General features: G+C 30.5%; 2 protein-coding genes across 4 annotated transcripts in view; one reads left to right on the top strand and one right to left on the bottom strand.

Annotated features, from left to right (window-relative positions):
• LOC118202300 (zinc finger MYND domain-containing protein 10-like) overlaps nucleotides 1–1,855 on the top strand; it is a 62,139-nt gene extending 60,284 nt beyond the window's left edge. For both annotated transcript variants that reach the window (XM_085823438.1, XM_085823439.1), the window contains exon 11: nucleotides 1,667–1,855. In XM_085823438.1, coding sequence (XP_085679564.1) covers nucleotides 1,667–1,740 — 74 coding nt within the window. In that variant the 3' untranslated portion in view covers nucleotides 1,741–1,855. The remainder of the gene's footprint in view (nucleotides 1–1,666) is intronic.
• LOC118202301 (interleukin-1 receptor-associated kinase 4-like) lies at nucleotides 1,598–18,915 on the bottom strand. 2 transcript variants are annotated; one of them, XM_085823435.1, is made up of 8 exons: nucleotides 18,543–18,914; nucleotides 15,660–15,826; nucleotides 13,085–13,427; nucleotides 12,228–12,342; nucleotides 6,847–6,965; nucleotides 4,253–4,505; nucleotides 3,906–4,049; nucleotides 1,598–3,194 (listed from the first exon to the last, which is right to left on the bottom strand). In XM_085823435.1, the coding sequence occupies exons 1-8, from the start codon at nucleotides 18,809–18,811 to the stop codon at nucleotides 3,144–3,146; spliced, it is 1,461 nt and encodes a 486-aa protein (XP_085679561.1). In that variant the 5' UTR covers nucleotides 18,812–18,914; the 3' UTR covers nucleotides 1,598–3,143. The 2 variants fall into 2 exon arrangements, with proteins under 2 accessions (XP_085679561.1, XP_085679562.1); XM_085823436.1 differs by lacking the exon at nucleotides 15,660–15,826 and having other exon boundaries at nucleotides 18,543–18,915.
• Nucleotides 18,916–20,832: the final 1,917 nt, after the last annotated feature.

Raw genomic sequence — 20,832 nt, 5'->3', positions numbered from 1 at the left:
TAATGTTAAAAAGAAAATCTTTTTTAACCTTTTAAAATCTATACTAGCAGATAAAATATATGACATATATTTGTTATCTTAAATGTTTTAGACTTTTTTGATTCTGCATATTTTTACTTATATTAACTGACTAATGCTATTTATGTAAAGTTAATTTCAATTTCGCAGTTTTATTGCTTTTCATAAAAAGGTAGAAAAACCTTTTATGAATTGTTCGTATACCCAGAAATACAGGGTGTTTATAAATGAATGGTGCAGTGATGCATTAATCACAATCTTTCAATATGTGCATTGGCGGTACACGAACTCGGTCTTTAACAAAACCCCAAAGAAAGAAATAGCATGGTGTTAAATCCGGCGAACGGGGTGGCCAGGGAAAAATGTTGTTGCCTGCCTTTGCAGCAAGCCCAATCCAGCGTTGGTGAAGAACATGATTAAGAAACTCTCATGCAATCATGTGAAAACTGGGTGGAGCACTGTCCAGCTGCAAAATATAATCATCATAATTGGTCTTGAGCTAGGGTAACAATCAGGTTTCCAACATGTTCCTAGAAATAAGTTACTGATCACAGTTTCTTGTTCGAAGAAAAATGAGCCATGTACTTTCTCGCGGGGCACTGCACAGAAAATGTGCATGAAACTCCCACTGCACTGAAACCATAGATCTGGTCACCTCAAAATGGAGCACACAGAACAGTTGCCAATGCATGGTACAGTACAGATTAAGGTAATACGATTTATTATTAATTTTTAAAACTGCACCATTCATTTATGAACACCCTGTATATAAAAATTCTCTATATCAATAGAGAAATATTACGATCACTTATTTAATCACAGATGACTTTAAGTAAGCAAAACAATCTCCTCTGCTTTCCTATCATTTCAAAATATTACAAGTTTTTGATAGAACAATTACAATGCTAACCTTACAGTTAAAATAAGGAGATTCTTTATGAAAATACTTCAGTAAGTTAAACAGTTAACACTTTAGAATTTTTAAGAGAAAAAGAATATTCATTACGGATGAAGCAAAAAATATTTTTTCACTCATTGTGGATAATCTCTTTTCAAATATGAATGATACTAATAAAAGAAAAATTCTAACAACAAAATAATTTTTATCAAAACATTTAAAAATCAATTTAATAAAAAATGTATACAAATAAATTCTATCAATATTTTTTTTAATTATCTTCCAACTGTAGTTTTGGATACAGTATAACCACCTCCTCTTTGTTCTACATCTGTGATAATTATTAAGTTCACACAATGTAAAATTATATACAGCTGCATAACATTTATTGAATTTCTTTGCCATATTACTAAATTGAATGTTTACTTGCTAGTTTTCATTATTTTCCTTTTGTTTTAACTTCTGATTTGTAGTTTAAAACAGGAAACTCATGTGCATACCATGATGATAATGTGAAATGTATCACTGCAAATCTGCCTCCCCAATTTTGTGTAAATAAAAATATTTAATGTTAGTTAAATTAAGAGCAATTAGTTAATTATCATAAATTTTAGATTAAATAATAGTATTACTTTTTATAAAATGTGAATTTTCTGTATAACTACTAAACAATATTCATAATACAATAAAAAAATATTTTTATTAAACTTTAACTAAATTTGTTTCTCATCTGTAATACTTTATTTTCAGCATACTTCTCTATTAACCAGAAGTTAATTACCTTCGTAGCACCACATCTCTTTGGCAATTTTATGAAGACCTGAAAAAATACTGCAGAGAAAAACTTATGTAATTATATAGAACTGAATAGTATAGCAAGAACTGCAAAGCAAGAGAAAACAGACGAAGTAGAAAATAAAGTAACTAATTTGCCTTGCTGATCAGGATATTTTTCTTTACAAAATTAAAGTGTTTCAAAACAATATGTAAACATTAAAAATAAAAATATAATACAAAATGTACAGTTTGCCACAATAATATCAAATAATATATAGAGAGAGTTATGCAAAGTCATTAAATATAATTAGTGAATTTACAATATGGTAATTTAATTAATGCCAAGCACGAAACTATGAGATTTATTTGTTACATAAATTTATTTAAGTGTAGCTGTGTCCTCCAGACAAGACAGTCAGAAAGACAGTGTTGTGGCATGGTATGCTGAACTTATAGCTTTATTTTTCTAACTATCACAGATAAAAGTCAGTAGCATGAAACAATATTCCTGAATCTGAAAAAAAAGCAAGCAATGAATTTTGAAAAATTCATATGGGATGTTGTTCATCAATCAATACTATTTTTCTCATTAAACAAAAACTGAGTAATAATATTTTTAATGTAAATGGTCATCCAGAACCCCAAACTCTCAATTGTGTGGTTTTATTTATTTATTTTGTTATAGGGCTATCTTCAGATAATGTGTACAGAGATAATCTAGCATCAATCTTTATCATGAAAAGGTGCTGACATGTATCAGCAATTCCTAGAGAAATGCTGTTTCATCTGACAAACATAACTATATTTAAAAAATCTGCAAGGTAAAGTTCCTTTAAAGTAAATACATCAATAAAACATTTTATGCATTTCTGTTCTAACCGCTTTGCTGCACATACTGAAATGTAATTTTTTAAATTTTTAAACCGAACTGACTTTTGGATCTCTGTATATGGCTATAAAAATATTTTTATATTTTTAAGTATTTTCTATCTGAAACAATATTTATACAATTACATTCAATATTACAAATTATTCTGGAATATAAAAAGCATACAAGTCTGAAAAGTATAGTTTACCACAAAATTCCTCTTATGTTTAGTGTAAAAAATATATTATTTAAATTCTTCCATATTATAAAAATAAGAATATGATAAAAAATACAAGATAATATCAAAATATCTTTAAATGCAACATTATAACAATTCATCTCTGTGCATCATTAATAACAAGACAATAACATTTTCAGCCTTCTAAAATCTGGGAAGATCTAATATAAAACTTATCACAAATTCCTCTCCCATTTACTATAAAAAAATATTATTTAAATTATATCACATTACAAAAAGAAGAATTTAACAAAAAACTTAAGATAATTATTATATATATGATATAATATCAAATATATAATGATATAATATCAAACATTTTTTAAATGCAGCATTATCAAAAATCATCTTTGTGCATCATTAACAAGACAGCAACGTTTCAAGTCTTCTAAAATCTAGAAACAAAAAAAGAAAGATATTTGGTAGAGAGTAATTTTTCACATAAATTTCATATACAGTGAATAAATTTCATTATTGGAAAATACACAATAAATGTTTTATCACTTATTTTAAAAGAGGGAAAAATTTTTATTGTTATGCATCTCTTGCAATTAATATAGGCAAGCAAAAAAAAAAAATAATTATCTAATATACAGCCTGAAACAATAAAACTATTTAAAAATAAAGTACTTACTGAATATACTAAATAAAAGAGAAAACCACATAAATTTAAACTTTGTATTGGAAAAAAATTATATTCTATCAATTTGGTTTATAAATTTAAATAAAAAATAAATAAAATAAAAAAAGCCTCTGTATTTAAGGAACCAAGATCAGTTCTTATTAACTCATACTTTTATTATCATTTTAATAGCATATTTTATGTATAGTATAAATGCTAAAAATATAAACTTCTGCTTTCACACCATAATTTTTTCAATTATTACTTTTTAAAATCTATTTACATATGAACAGTTTCAGAAAATCTAATTTGAGAAGAATGTTAACACCATTCAGCAAATATGTTTCTGCATTCCATTTATTAGAAGCGCAATTTCTCCTTCCCATCTAATAATTAAACTAATATGAAAAACAAAGCAGAAATTTAACTGCATAAGTTTAGATACTGTACTATTAACATGAATTCATATGTAATGAAAACAAACCTCGGATATAGTTGGTCTCTTTTTTTTAGCATTAGTTAAACAATGCTCTGCAATTCTCAGAAGTTCTGCTGCTTTTATAGGATCCCAATATGCTTTCATGTCTAAAACTTCATCTACATCATCACAGTTTTCCATAAATGTGACCTATAAAAAATAGTTAGCTAGTTTCCTCTGATTTGCATAAAACTAATGTAAATATTTTTAGAAAAATTGTATTATGATGAAGAAGATTTCGCTGAAGATATTAGATTTACATATTTGTGTAAACGGACAATTATAAAAAGCATAATAAATACGTAAAACTAGACAGCACATTTAAAAAAAAAAAAAAAAAAATGCAATCTTACTAAATCTCTGTCTTCTCTTGATGCATCATATGGGGGTAATCCTGTCAGTAATTCCAGTAAGACAACTCCAAAGCTAAATGTATCTAGTTTAACGGAAACATCTCCATTAAATGCTTCTCTAGCCATGTAAACAGAAGTACCGCAAACATTTTGTGTAACAGCAACAGTTGATGAGATGTTTGCATCTCCTATTCTCACTAAACCAAAATCTGCAACTTTTGGAACAAAATTTGCATCCAAGAGTATGTTTGCACTGAAACAGAGAAGTTTACATTCAATATTTTCATCAATCATTTTCCAATATGTATACATATGTATATATGAATATATATTATCTGGAGAACACTACTTCAGACTGTTTTCATAAATACTTTGTATTACTGAAAATTAGATTCATTTTGATATTAGGCATTTTTGTGTAATTTTCCCATTAAAATCAATATTTGTACATGATTCAACACCTTAAATGATATCTTTGTGCATATTTTTACATTATTAAAACTTAGCTGCCCTGTGTTTTAACAAATTCAGGTTTCACACCATAGAAAAGAATACATTCACTTCCATATGCAATCTTTTTACATAAACAATAATAATAATAAAGCCAATTTAATAATTAATATATTTTCTTTTTCTTAAGTAATAATAAAACTTGTTCATCTTTGAATTCATCTGCCTCTGAAACAAATTTGAGATTCTGCATGCTGCCAAAATAGTAGTCTTCAAGTCATTTACAGACTCACACTGTATTGGTTACATACAACAGTGGAACATGTCCAAATTTTTCAATGGGATTATAATCCTCTATGTCAGACAGCCACTATGAAAAGATAGTATTTTTTCAGTACCACTGCTTATTAGCACTACTCCTATCTATGGCATCTTTGTCTTGCTGATAAATAAGTGGAATTCATTGAAAATATTTTGAAAATGTTATAAGATAGTTATTCAGCAATTCAGTAATATCCATTTATGGATATTTTAATGCCAGCTATGAAATTTCTAACCAAGAATACATAATACACTGTATGAATTTGATTAATCCAATCCTTAATGCGTTTCTAATTTACTATTCTTAATGTAACAAACTATAACATTACAGTTTCATCAATTATATAGTATGTGATGCATATTTCTTAATTAAATGCTATTGATGAGGAGTCAAAAATAAATTTCTTTCCCTTTTTTTTTAAGAAATTGTAAAGGCAGTGGGGTAAACAAGGGATTGGTTTTATAAGAGAATCATCTATCCATCATTTGCTATGATACAACCTAGATCATGCAGATGGTACTAATGCAGTGTTAGCAGAAAGGTTGGATGAATGGTACATTTGATTTCTAGTCAGTATGTTTTGAAATTATGGAAAAAGGAGGAAATAACAGCTGTTGTAATAGTGTGAATGATGGGTGGGATGCCAAATGCTAAAATCCATAACTAGTTCACAGAAGTGTGCAGTTATCGTTTTGAAGCATATGTCATGGAAATGGTACCAGCAATTGACTGAGGAGCAAGATCAATTGTCATACAGCAAAGACCTACTGCATAAGCATCAACAACTACTGTGAAGGAGACACACAGGCATGCGGAACAATGTGAACAGGTGTGTGATAATCAATGACGTCAAAACTACATTTTGAAATTGGTCATGCATGAGCTCATAAAACCTTTTACAACACTCTGCAATATGTGATAGTGACAACTTGATGCAAAAGCATGATAGGCGACAGCACGATAGGTGTCTCACCAACTTAACCTGAATCATATAGGCCAATGAATGCATATAAGCTTGAAGCATCTCTTGTGGTACCTATGAAAATGAATTTCTGTTCTGGACTTTGATGAAAATAAAACAAGGATTAATTATTTTTTGCAAAAGGCTACATTTATGGAGTGGAAATGTCCATCCTCCTTTGTCAGAAAGAAGTTGAATATAACTTCTTTGCAAGATAAGTGTGCTTCAGTTTTTTACAGAATGCTTATGATGTTTTGCTGCTGGATTTTTTAGAGAATAGGACAATCAATTCTGTGCAGTATTGTCAGACACTGAAAAGACCAAAGACTGATATTCACAGGAAGCAATTTGAACTTTTGACATCTAGCATGGTTCTTCCTAGATGACAGTGCAAGACCACAGGCAACATACTGCCACCTTCATTTGGCAATGGCTCGTTCATTCATCCAACAGACATAGTACCTAGCATGTTCCACCTTTTTCTGGCACTGAAGAAGTCTCTTAGAGAAAAGCACTTTGTCACCAACGAAGAAGTGGGGAGAGACATTAAGTAGTTCTTCCATATAAAGGATAAAACATTTTTCATTGGGATGTTATAAACCTTGACATTATGCCAAATGCATAAATGTCCTTGGTGTTTATGTAACAAAATAAAACAAGTCTACTTCTTTATGTTTGCAGCCTATTACTTACCTTGAATAAAAATGCTGCCTATAACAGCACGGGGAAACTTACTTTTTTCGTTTCCCTTCATATATTAAATGTTCTCAAGCAAATGAAAATATTAAAAGTTGTGAAGCATGCATTAAAATATACAAAATGAATTAAAGAAATGAATCATGCATCAATTACGAACTTTACCTTTTGATATCTCTATGAACCAAAGGCTCTTCGGCAAAAGTATGCAGATGATTAATACCTAAGGCAGAGCCATATGCTATGGAAAGACGGATATCTGAAGGTATAGGCGGTGTCTTTTCCTATCATAAAAACACAGTAATAATAATAAACATGCCTTTTTTACAAAATATAGTAATACTTCAGAAAATGCTAAGTGAACATGGTAAAATCTCCAGTAAAATATCTTAATGGCAGCAAATATTACGCTTCTGAAAATATATACAAATTAATATAACTTACTATAACTATTTGCACTTTATGCATAAAATTACTTACCTGCCAAAATAAATGTATTTTCCCTTCTAAAAACAGAACCCACCTGTATTGCACATGTGTTATTTGTTACGGCAGATATAAGAAAACTGTTATCTTTTTTTTTTTTTTTTTTTCTTTTTTCAAATGGTGAACTCTACCCATTTATAAGCATTGGCCACTAGTACGACCGAAATTGGCCGTCACTTTATTACAGAAGCACCTAATAGGTGGGCCACCATTGCCTTCTATGAAGGAATGGACAAATTGCATCCATGCCTTCTCCAGGATTTGAATCTCTGAGCCCTTCGGTACACCAGTCAAGAGTAACTAGCCATTTTTCCATCTGGGCAGCATGCAAAAAAAATGTACTATCTATCTATAAAGCTATTATCTTACCTTGATTAAAAATTTCAAATTTATAGATAGCAAAAATCAAGTTAAAGAAGCTTAGCAGAACAAGTGATCTCTGTTAAAGCAATTCATTTACCAAAGTTTGTACAAGAGCAAACAATCGTGATAAAATTTGAATTATTCAGTGATATTCTTCTAGCTTTTTTTTTTAAATTAACATAACATAAAATACAAGAAGTATCATTTAAATATTAAAATAAACCTAAGCTTAATATTAAAGTAAAAAGAAAGTTTACTTTTCAAACAAAGCTATTAATAAAGTAAACTACTTTTAAGTAAATCTGTATTATCAGACATTATATAACTTTATCATTCTCATCAGCTACATATTGCTATCTAAAACAATATATCATGGTTTATAAATTCTTATAATACTTATGCATTTTTAACAATAAAATGTGTTTATCATTTAACACAAATGCAAATCATGAAACCAGAAAATTGTATCAAGCAATGAAATTTATGGCATAAATGAGATATTATAGAAATGTCAGTTATATTTTAATGCCTTGGTTTTAATATACTTTATTTAATTATACTTTTCAAGAGAAGCAAGATTCAGAATCAGTTATATATACAGGGTTATCCAAATTAAACTTCCCCAACTCAGAGGGCTGTGCAGATTGTTGTATGGGTCATAATGTGATGAAATTTTAAAAACAGACACTTCAGATCATGTGCTCAAGATTTATTAAACAAAAAAAATTAGTACAAGAAGTTGCCGCTAGGTGGCGCTGCAGATCAACAAGACATTCTACAGATGTTCTATATGTGTGCCGTAGTTCTCCACAACTCTTTCCATTCGCAAAGCAGTGTGTTCCACAGCGGAACGCAGTAAGTCCACATTAATTCCACGAACATGTCGAATAATTGCATCTTTCAGATGTGCCAAGGTTGCTGGGTGTTCTCGGTAGACCCGATCCTTTAAGAATCCCCATAACCAAAAGTCGCATAGCGTGAGATCAGGCGAGCGGGAAGGCCAAGCTGTAGGGAAACAGCGGCTGATCACACGTGCATCGGTAAAAGTTGCCCGTAACACCTGTTGAACGCCACGAAGAATATCGAGAGGTGCACCATCCTGCATAAATATCGTGTCCTGGAGGCAGCCACGTTGTTGCAGTTCAGGGATCACAAACGTTGTCAACATGTCCTGATACCGATTTCCTGTGACAGAGCAGGTTTTGAACACTGTTAGAGTCACCTCTTCAAAAAAATAAGGCCCAATGATGAATGTTGCAGTGAAACCGCACCATACAGTAACCTTTGCAGGGTTCAAGGGCACTTGATGGATTGCGCACGTGTTTTCACTTGCCCAAATGTGGCAGTTGTGCATATTCACTTGACCATTCAGGTGAAAATGAGCCTCATCCATCCAAAGGATGTTCCACGACTTCCATTCTGGCAAGGAACTGCAACGAAAATGTTTCCCGAACTACAGGATCCCTGTCAGATAGCTGATGATGACTATGGATTTTCTAAGGAAAATAACCGAGGATTCGACGCATCACATGCCAGACGGTCGTATAGGGCATATCAACAGCACGAGAAACAATTGGCACACTGACAACACCATGTGGCGATTGGCTAGTGGGGTCTACGACCGCCAAAGCAACGTCTTCTACGCGTGCAGATTCCACAACCTGTCGTCCTCTAACTTGTAAAATTCCCAGTTGTCTCGTTCTTTCGAATTTCTTCATCATGTCTCGTACAGCGCGTGGTGTCATTGGTCCTCGGCGTAAGATCTTTAGCTGATGGAATGCTCTTATCACAGGAGTTCTCGTCATTCTGGTAGAAAAGTTTCACTAACAGAGCTTTGTCTTTCAAAGTCGCCATTATGCATCAGCGAGCTGGAAACAACTGCCTGTGCAAGGCCTGATATCACTTTTGTAGGGCTCGTCTTTTGAACTGACTGACTGACTGATTAATTTACTGTCGAACTACCACACAGTGTGCAGTTTCTCTGGCTCAATCAAATTTGCCACATAGGCGCATCACATGGTACTATCTGCCCGTGGTATCCCAGAGGGAGCGGAGGAGGTGGAAAAAAAGGGGGAGACCGAGACATCACGCGATCATGGACAGCAAGTGGAACGTCCTATGTTAATTGAAGAAAAAGCACAATGTCTTAAAGTAACAGTACAATACAAATACAGAAAGAGTAAAAATATATACAATATGTACACTTTAAACAGGATATTGCACACTACTAATCATTAAGTAGGAAAGTTAGAGTCATTTGCAAGGTGGGCCGCTAGTGGTCGAATTTCACAGTCTTCATCTAGAATTGTATAATTTAGTGTGTTTAAATTAGACAAATGTGCACAGTTAAGAGCTTTCATGAAGAAATTCCTGTTGAGTTTGTGCAAATGCTGCTCAATTGTACTAAGTTTCAAGTCTCTGTGTACTCGTCTTTTGGATACGTTGCGCAGAAGCTTTATTTTTGCAAATCATGTTGCTGCAATATGCATATTACTAGTGTTACAGCGCCACCTATCGGCAACTTCTTGTACTAACTTTTTTGTGTAATAAATCTCGAGCGCATGGTCTGAAGTGTCTGTTTGTAAAATTTCATCACTTTATGACCCATACAACAAACACTCTGCACAGGCCTCTGAGTTGGGGGAAGTTTAATTTGGATAACCCTGTATATATATATTTATATGTGTAAGATAAAAATATGAAAGCAAACTTTAAATTTTAGTTGGCTATAACCTCTTTTATTTTTCATATAATTTGGGGACTTCCTCTCTCCATCTTAAAAATAGCCTAAACTGCGTCATTCAAATTAATCATGCGATGATCCTACGTAATGCTTAATGCAGATACCTCTTGACCAATCACCAAATTGTCAACTAAAACTTTTTTTAACTCAAATTGAAACTTTTTTGATTCCCTCCATTCTTCCTCTGTGACACTTTCCGCTTCTACTTCTGTGCTGCGTGGATGTTTTGCTTATGTTTGCTTCTATCGCAATAGTATAAAAATAATAAATGTTCTGGAAATAGGCACGATCGGAGTGCCAACTTAATTGTGGCCACAAATGTGAATTTAAATAAAAAAGGAAATTAATCCAGCTCGACTTGTTCCTTTTTAATATGGATCAAGTATCTACGCTGTTATCAAAGTTTTTACAACAGTGCTTTCAAAATTGTACTTTCATTACATATATATATTAATTCAAAATAATGTAATTAAAAGTAAATTAAAAATGACTTGCGCTAAAGCTTCAGAGTAATTCATAAGAATTTATAATAAGAAAACTTTCCACATCTCCAAGGAACACAAATTTAAAACAATCAATGAATATATTTTTTAGAATTTCAATAAGTATTTTAAATAATTTCAACTGTTTGTTTAAAAATCTGCTAAGAAAAATCTTTAATTACAAAAGTACCAAAAAAGTTAATTTTAAATATTGAAAAAGTAGCTATTGTCATTGATCGCAAATTAATCCACTTATCAAGGGACTTAAAGTTTAAAACAAACAGTTAATTAGAAATTTAAAGATCAAACTAGTAAGTTAAAATAGGCTTTTTAGTTTACTTATAATTACTTTAATTTGAATTGATGTTTTAACTAATAGCAGCTTTTAGCACTATTTTAGTAACAGCCTACTCTCTACGTATTATCTCCAAGAAAGAATTCCAATTTTCTCGCCAATTTAGGCTAAACTTTCTTAAGTAGAAAACTTCACTTTACAAGAAACCTTTTACTTTCATCACTTAGTACTTGAACTTCCAGCCGTTTGGGTTTCAAATTTTGAAGGCAAGTTTGTTAATTTAACTTTGATCTTTACTTAATTTATTTATTTGATCTTTACATTTTTATTAACTGTTTGTTTTAAACTTTGATTTTCAGATTGTATCATTTTTTATCTTCTTATGATTTAGAATGAATTTTTAATGTTTTAATATGTTTACTTCTATTTTTGAATTTGAAAATGACAGTGTAGGGGATATGTTTTCTAAAGTAAGCATCTCGTTCAGATTAATTGTGTTCTTATTGAGAAACTTTAATTTTAAGATTATTTGCTATTTTGTTTTACAAGATTCTTTTGGCTTAAAGGGACTGATGTCTTTATTTGGATTGAGTACATATTTATGTGACTTATGGTTTGAATTTAGCAAACAATTTTATGCTTACTTGGAAGTAAGATGAAACACTCTCTTAATTTACTTATTGTTAATTGATGGTGGATTGGTTTATTGTCTTGGTAAGTCGATTAATCTGTGATCAATGACAATAGCTACTTTTCCAATACTTAAAATTTACTTTTGGTTTTGGTATTTTTGCGATTAAAGATCTTCCTTAGCAGATTTTTAAAGAAATAGTTGAAATTATTTAAAATATTAATTTAAATTCTAAAAAATATTTTCATTGATGGTTTTAAATTTGTGTACCTTGGAGATGGTACATGGAAAGCTTTCTTATTATAAATTATTATTAATTATATATGTATCATTGAAAGGAGGAATCTTGAAGAAGCATGTGAATTTGTAGGCTAACCTGAAAATGCAAAATAAAGATTAGCCTACACACTGAGACTAATTTATTTAAATTTGCTTTAAAAAATAATTCTACTAATAGTAGATACAAAATTTCTTAGTCATTAAATATCTTCAAAATATATTTTGATTCAGTTATGGGTTTGCAACAGAACAAATATTTATACTTACTACACATGCTAATCTATCTTGCAATGAACCATTTGGCATGTATTCGTAAACAAGACAACATCTAGGACCATTATTCGAGAATCCTAAAAGAGGCACTAAATTTTCATGGTGACATCTAAAAGAAAAAATTATAAACAAAACCATATATGTATGATAAATAATTAGTGAAATGAACTATAAAAAAATGAAACTGTAGTATTTCCTAACAACTATATTAAAATATAATCATCAAAACAGATATTATATATAGGAAACTAAGATTATAATGAAATTTGGATTTGACTAAACAATAAGTCACAAATTTTTAAACATTTTAATACATTTTTTAAGCTAAAATACAGTACTATAACTGAAATTGGTCAGTGTTAGGCTGTCATATGAGACGTTACAGATTTTTTTTTTTTTTTTTTTTTTTTTTTTTTATGTTTCATTTTGTACTCTTTGGCATTAAATTTATTTCATTCCCTATATTGTTAATGAATAACAAATATCACAGTACATGCTTTTTGTTTAAAAAATAAAAGTAGCATCTTTAATATAAATATAAATTAGGCAAAAAAGCAAGGTCGCTTTTTTGCCTAATTTTCAATAATATCAATTTTGTAGGCAATTTATTCCTAAAAAAACGGTCATCATTTGAAATACGACCATACAATCACAAAGGGACATAAATCCTATCTCAAATAAATAATTTCAAAAAGATTATTTAGAGTAAAAATTTACAATAAATAAATAAATATATAAATTTTTATTTTCTTAAACCTTTAATAATTTTAAACTGCTTAATGAAAACAAAAGAAGAAAAGAAACACAGAAAAGAATTCTTATGAAAATAAAGTATTAAATTTGCCTTTTACCTAACTAAAATCTTTAGTTCCGTGAAAAACTGCTTATCAACATCTCCTTTTAGTTTCTTCACAGCAACTCTTCGACCAGATACATTTGCTATATAAACACACCCAAATGATCCTTCACCAATTTTACACCCACCTTTTCCTATGTTTAAATTGCAGAAATCTTGTGTAGCTCTTGATAATACACTATATGAAAATACAGTAAGTTCACTAATATCAATGCCTTGAAGTGTTTTAACTGTAGTGTCCACCTCAGCTACAAGTGTATTACTAGACTGCGACTTATATTTTAAAATTGTATCAATATCTTCAGATGCACTTTCAGCTTTCCTTGTGTCATCTGGCACTAGAAATATGTTAACAATGAATTAATAGAAAAATAACATAATTTATTTTAATACATTAACTTTTGAGCACTAGGTGTTTCAGATGCTAATGTTCCACTGCTTCAGATAGTGAAATGATGAATTTATTTAGCATTTCTTAATTTTACAATGGATGATGATTTATTTACTTTACAACTTATTTTCATAACAAGTACATTACATGAATAATTACTACAATTTAAGAAGCAAACTACTAACTTTAATCTGGAAATAGTTCTTTTTATTCCTCGTTTCAATTTGGCCACTTCTGTTTGGCCTATCCTAAAACTACTAACTGTTTATAATATGTATATGAATCTAATGTGTGTCATCTCAAAATTAATACACAACATGCCATTTTATATAACATTAAACAATGGGAAATATCTTTTATCCAATCACAATTTTAACAAAGTACCAATTCTACATATCTCAACTACTGTTGAATGTATACTCACTTTCCTACCTTGCTCACACCTTACTAACACATGTCACTTGCCTCTCTGCTTCATCCACTCTCTACAGTGTAAATTGCAAAGAATGTTATGAAGATTGGGTGCATATTGCACTCACGATAATGTGTGAACCTGATTATGCATCTCAAAGCTTGTTTTATCAAGATATAAAATTGTTTTCAGCAATATCTGCCTGTATATGTCACCTTTGTAAGTATGCAGAAAAGCCTTTGCCAAGTTGTTACTATGCCATCATTTCCAATCCATTGCAGCTGTCACCCAATCATCAAGGTATTTACAAATTATAGTACATATATGCATACAATGAGAAAATGAATCTCAAGTCCTCAATGCGATGCATGCGCAAAAAGTTTGTGGCTTTGAGGTCCGGATTATAGATCATTCTGGATTATGGGTGTCCGAATTAACGACTTTTGATTGTAATAATAAGTCTGCAAAAAATAATAAGCCGGATCTAATTAGAAGATTAAGGAACAATGCAATCTGCAACATTAACTGAAATAGATAATTAGATAATTTTAGCCTAGCTTATACCATCCGTCATACATTAAATGCGCATGCGTAAACGTATTATGTGCATGCACAGAAAGTTTGTTGCTTTGAGGTCTGGATTATAGATCATTCCAGATTATAGACATCTGGATTAAAGACTTTATACTGTATTTCATTCAATGCATATGTCGACATATGTATAAAATTACAGCAGTGAGAACTGTATAAGATGCATTTTAATATGGCTCATTTGAAAACTCATAAAAATCCAATTACAGTACTATTCCGTTTTGAGGACCATAAAAGAATTGCAACAAAAATGTATGCACAAAAGTGCCAAATCTAGCAAATGCACCCATTTAACAGCGCGCCAAATCTAGCGTACGTGCTGATTTAAAATTGTGTAAGTTTAAGATAGTTCTATATTTCTTAAGACGCCATTGAAATACTAGTTTAATTTTTAAATCTTTTTTTGATAATGCCGTGGATTTAACAATTTGGGAATTGCCTAGTGACGAAAAGTCTGCAATAGAATTTTTTAAAAGAAAAGGCATCATTCATTATAGAAAATTATGTTTGAACAACCAACGAGATAAAATAATGCTTTAGCGATAACTTGGTAGTGAAATAGCGATGCAGGAATCCACTCAGTTATGTTCAGCCTTTTTTTATATAAATTATTATAATGATGTGAAATAGTTATTTACCGTTGCTTCCATTCAGTTATGTTTATCCTTTTTTATATAAATTATAATAATAAAAAAGTATTATATGAAATTAACCTTTTATCTAAATTAAAACAGAATTAATCTTAGATAGTTATTTACTATTATACTTCCTTTCTTGCATTCGGGTTGCCGCAATTATTTTTAGCAGCACTGGCATCAACAATAGTTTGGCGATTTTTTACGGTCCTCAAAACAGAGTACCCAAATTACCTACTTTTAGCATTTTAATGATACCTATATATTAGATTCAAAGTATTAAACACCAAATATTGCAATCATTTTCAGCCACAAATTTAATGAAAATGTATATAAATTTCAAGGCCCTTGCAGATAAAAAACAGAAATTCATTAGATTTAAACGACACTGAATTGCAAATATTTTGAGAGATACATTATCTTTGTTAAATCTTGTGTTGTGCGCTGGGTTCAGTGCAAGCAAATGAAATGCATGCATCAGGTATAATTAAATCAAAGATAAAAATGAGCTTAACATACGAAAATTAAATACTGTATTTACATTTTAATAATTGAGTTTGCACATAATAGGCTGCTCTCAGAAGTTGTGCTTCTTGTAAAACCATTAATAGATCATTAAGATCTGGCTGTTCTTTACCAGTAATACTCCAGTCATCGAGTAGAGCTTCAGCTGGATTTCTACCAGCTTTCCACTGAGATTCTAAAAAGCTTCATAAAATACAAAAAATTTACATTAGCTTCTAACATGCATTAATTTCTAATAGACTGTCGATTAAACTACAATAAAAAATATCCATAATGTGCATGGTGGGAATTTTGATTCTTACTTATATTATGCTCTAAAAATAAATTATAATTGAATATATATACAATTTTTAAAATATAGAACAGAGCAAATTTTAATTAAAGTCTTCAGTGATGGCTATTAAATACTATCACTGCTGAAACTTCTTCATCAATCTCTAATTTCCAAAATGAGGTTTCATAAATTAAAATTAATTCATTTTAGTATGAATTACATTCAATTCTGTTGTGATTTCAGGCTGTGTTAACTCAGAAGTTAAGCATATTAGTTCCGCAACCATCCATTTGGCTCTAAAAAAATGCTAAAATCTTCAAAAATGCCCTAAAAATATATTTTCTTGATCATAATTCCAAAATATCCTAGCCAATTCATTTTTAGAGCCTTTCATTTGGACACATTTGAAAATGCCCATACAATTAACATTTAAAAAATGTTATTAAAAATATTCTTGGACATTAACCCTTCAATTTGCCAGCCAGTATACATTGGCTAGCCAGTTGAAGTGTTAACAGCTCAGAAAATACATATCTGCAATGTTCTGAATGACACAATCCTTCTGAACGACATAATCAGTCTTATTTTTACCAGCTGCACATTAAAAAATCAAATAAGAAGAAATCAAGACAAGAATTTTTTTTCTATCTGAAGTTTTCTCACCTGTGAATTTAAGAGCCAAATCATGGATAAAATTTAAGTAACATATTCTAATTTAAAACCATCAAACATAGTGAAACAAATATATTAAGTTAATTATAACATGTAAAATTAATCACTATTATGTAGAATACTTAAAAAATTAGATAATTTAGGCAATACATTTTCAGCTAAAATATTATTATTATATTCTTTTACAATACTGTATCTTTTACTTTCTTAGGTACCACTCTTATATGCGTCCTCAGGTTGCCAAATGCAGCAATATGTGTTGTGCGCTGGTATTTGGCTCAATTGAGTGTTCTGCGATGTTGGTTTCTATGGCAACTTTTATGGGGAAACTTGGATTTGCTAGTTGGTTCGTGTGGTGTGTGGTAATTAAGTGATTTATGACGTGTTAGCAAAATTTTAGTCGCATGCCTGGTGCAACTATTTTTTCGGGTGGCTGGAAATTCTACAAGTATTTAGAAAACAAAGGTTTTAAACATTTATTTGTGAAAGATGGTATCAATTTCGTGGATAGTGAGTCTGGCTGTCATATAAATATGATAGATATTACGTGGCAGATGTTAAAGCTGCGCTGCCTACTTATAATCGGAAATGCGATTTTTTTTTTATTTGGTGGTTTATATATTTTTCCATTGTTCTGAAACGCGAGAAGATGCTCTTAACAAATTTGCGGTGAAATTGTTTTGGTGATGTTCGAAATTGGTATTTCTTCTGTTCGAATAAGCATTCATTCATGGTAAGTGCATTTTATTTTATTCTTGCTCTTATTTCGTAGAATGTAATGTTCATTGTTTTTTTAAGTACGAATACCTATTGTTATTGCTGTATTTTTTTAACTGTTTGAAATTTATTTTAGTTATTTTATTGATTAGTGCTCAATGCCTGGATTGTGCACTTCATAGATGTTTTTTTAAGTTTAAACAGAACGCTGTGTACATGGTATTCTTTGAAATTTATTGTTATATTAATTTACTTCAGCTAGGTGTGCGTAGTTCCATGAATTGTGAAATTCTGTGATGATTTCTTAAGTTAAAACATATTGCTGTGTGCATGAATTCTTGTCAAATATTTTTGGTTAGAAACTTTACGTTTTTGCTATCTAAATTTTTTGTTTTTGTTTCGGATTTTCAGATTAAATTATATGTTTAAAAAGTTAGGTTTTTGGAGACATTTTAGGCTTAAAGTTTGAAATGTAGATAGTTTGTTTCTCCCTCATTTGAGCGCCAGAAGACGAAGCAATAGCATCTATGCTTACTTCTCCAGAATACGAACCTACTAACTCTATGATTTGTACGTACGCAAGGCTCATGCATTGCTTATCTTTACCATTACCTTAAAGCGACATTCACTGGATTCTTCACGAGGAAAATTATTTCCTCAGTTATGAACCCCGCCATGATAAGCCATGAAAAGATATGCTTATTTGCATGTGTTCTACACAGGATGTGACTTTCCCAGCATAGGAGCCTGCTGAAGTGCCCAGCACCTGAGCCTTCGAAATGTAGACAAAAAATTTAGATAGTAATATAACACCGTGGAGTTTCTCGCCAAGTATTTTTGGCGAGAAATTTGTCGCCAAGTGAGGGCGTATATAAGAGTAGTTCCCTTTCTTATTTTCAGTAAATTATACTGCTGTTGTTATGATATGGGTTTTGTTACTAAAATTTACTTTGTTCACTTTTCCAAAATAATCTAGTTTCATCACAGCATGTAAAGAGTGGAAAATGTCAAGTGTTAAAAATGTACCTAATGTTTAATTTTTAATGAGAAGTAAATACCATTATTGAATAAAATGAATAACTTTATAATAAAATGAGTGTTGGACATGAAAATCAAATAAACCTTAAATGTCATATATATAACCTTAATATGTCATTCTATAATGATCAGATAGGTCTAGTTCCAAGCACTTTAAAAAGCATTAGAAATTATAAATATTTTTTTCTTGCATCTTACCTAATATCATGAACTTTGTAGAGGTACTCATCTGGATTATCCGGATTTCGTATAATACCAGCTAAATCCCGCCAGCTATCGTTTATACTTAATATTCCAACAAGTTGCCGTCGTTCTCTCATACCTAAATTTCTAAGTTTGGTAGAAGGTAACAGCCTTTTTAAAGAAACATTGGAAGAGCCAGACATCCTGCTAACTGACGTAGACATCTTTATAATGTTTAACGAAAAACCGCTAAAACAAAGATAACAAAAATCTGGTACAACCATTCAAAGCATAAGTAAATATTATAGTAATACACGTTTACGAGTATGGTTCAGAGTTGCTACATAATACAGCAATGACAGATAAAAACGGAATTCGTTGTTGACAGGTTATCTTCACGAGAAAAAAGGGGAAAAAAATGGGAGGAGTTACGAGATTCTCTGGGTTGCATGAAGATCTACTAATAACTTTCTCGCCAAGTAATTTGGCGTCATTGGCTCATTCTTATTTCTGGAACTGTGGTTGAAGAGTGGTATGTTTTTGATCCGTAAGTATGCTAAAATTCTCTCGTAAATTTTTAATACCTTGTTTTCCAAATTTACACATTTTGCTTGATTAATTTGAAGTTGTTTGTTTTTAGATGTGCGCAATGGCAAATTTCAGGTTATTCGTCAAATACCCAAGGTTTCTATTTCTCTGGTAAGTGTTTGCTTTATATCTTATATTTATTATTAAATATGAAAAGTAATTTTTGCATGCGTATATTTTTTCATGCTCATTTTCTGTTTTATATGCTGGTAGATTTCTGGCCGATTACCGTGTTTTTAGATAAATGCGCCATTTTCATTTAGGTCGTGTAGAGATTACTGTTACCATTTTTTTTAAGTAACCACGAAAATTCTAACACATGTAAAAGCTTTACTAGTAAACTTTTGATTGAGGATATTTCAAGTAAATGTGCCATTTTTACTGAATTTGTGTAGAAGTTGCTCTTCGTTATGCCTTTTTTGAGCCAATATGTTAATTAGTTGTATTATTTTAATGTGTTGTTTTGCAGATTAGTGCAGTTTATTTGACAGATGTGTAATGCTGTTTGTTGAAAAATGCATTAGAACCAATGATGGTAAGAGCTTGGCCTAGCAAATTGGTAAAATATTACCTGCTCTTAATTACTGAATCATATTGTAGGATAAAATCTGCTGTTTATGTATGAAAATTTGTACTTTATCTCTGATTATGTGGTATATGCCCAGAATTTCATTATTAATGATCGATTCATTAAAATTATTTTTAATTGTCTACTTTGTTTTGTGTTGCTGCTGCTCATTCTGCATTTTTGGGGGGGAGTAGATATAAAAATTAATTCTTGTTTTTTCTTTTTTTTCCCTATATGTCTCTTTTTATTGTGCTAGTAAATTTCTGACTGAACTCATTTCAAGTTGAATGTGGTATTTTCTTTAGCTCATGTAGAGATTCATCAAGTTTTTGCTGGTAAATTTTTGACAAAATTTCAAGTAAATGTGCCGTTTTTACTTAGTTTGCATAAAAATTGTTCTTCTTTATGCCTCTTTTGAATAAATATGTCAATTCTTGTTTGTATTATTTAATATCTTGTTTTGCATATTAACACAGTTTATTTAACAGATTGAGATGCGAGAATATTCATTAAAATTAATGCGGGTAAGTTCTTGGCCTAACAGATTGGTAAAAGATTTTCTGATCTTAATTACTGAATTTTATTATATTCTAGGATAAAAGTCTGCTTTTTACGTGTGAAAATTTTTATTTTATCTGATTATGTGCCAAATTTGATGATTCAAGAAAAATGCCATTTCTGTATGTAGCTAGTTCGTTGTTGCTGTTTGTCATGCAGTTCTTTTGAATATGTATCAGTTTGAAAATTTATTCATACATGTGTTATTTTTCTCATCCATTTTTGCTGTGCACTTTTCCTGTGAATATTATTTTTATTTAGTCTATATAGAATTTCCTCTTTGTATTTTTTTGAATAAGTATGATAATTAGTTCTTGTTTGTGTTATTTTAATGCCCAACAATTCACTTTCGAATGTTTGTTAATTATAGAAGCTAATTTTACTTTCTGCTTGCAGTTTTTAACTCTCTACCTTTTATCCAGACATTAATAACATCTGCCTTTTCATTTCTAAACTTAAAATATCGCAGTCGGGAAAAGGTTTCAATTTGAAAAGTAGTGGCTTTTCTAATTGCAAGAATTTCTCTTCAGAATTATAATTAACATAAGCTGTGCATTCTCTGCTGAGTATTTCATTTCTCGAAAAGTCTAG

The sequence above is a fragment of the Stegodyphus dumicola genome, chromosome 9 (genome assembly GCF_044657685.1).
Source record: "Stegodyphus dumicola isolate Sdum_Otavi_A_Nest chromosome 9, ASM4465768v1".
NCBI lineage: Eukaryota > Metazoa > Arthropoda > Arachnida > Araneae > Eresidae > Stegodyphus > Stegodyphus dumicola.
The sequence above is the reverse complement of the archived record's forward strand: the minus strand, read 5'-3'. Positions and strand labels throughout refer to the sequence as shown.

Coding starts and splice junctions, on each gene's coding strand:
- LOC118202301 (XM_085823435.1), bottom strand. CDS start 18,811: ATGGTTGTACCAGATTTTTGTTATCTTTGTTTTAGCGGTTTTTCGTTA. Junction 12,343..13,084: donor GAACTAAAGATTTTAGTTAG/GTAAAAGGCAAA, acceptor TTTTTCTTTTAG/ATGTCACCATGAAAATTTAG. Junction 6,966..12,227: donor AAGATAGATTAGCATGTGTA/GTAAGTATAAAT, acceptor TTTTTATGATAG/GAAAAGACACCGCCTATACC.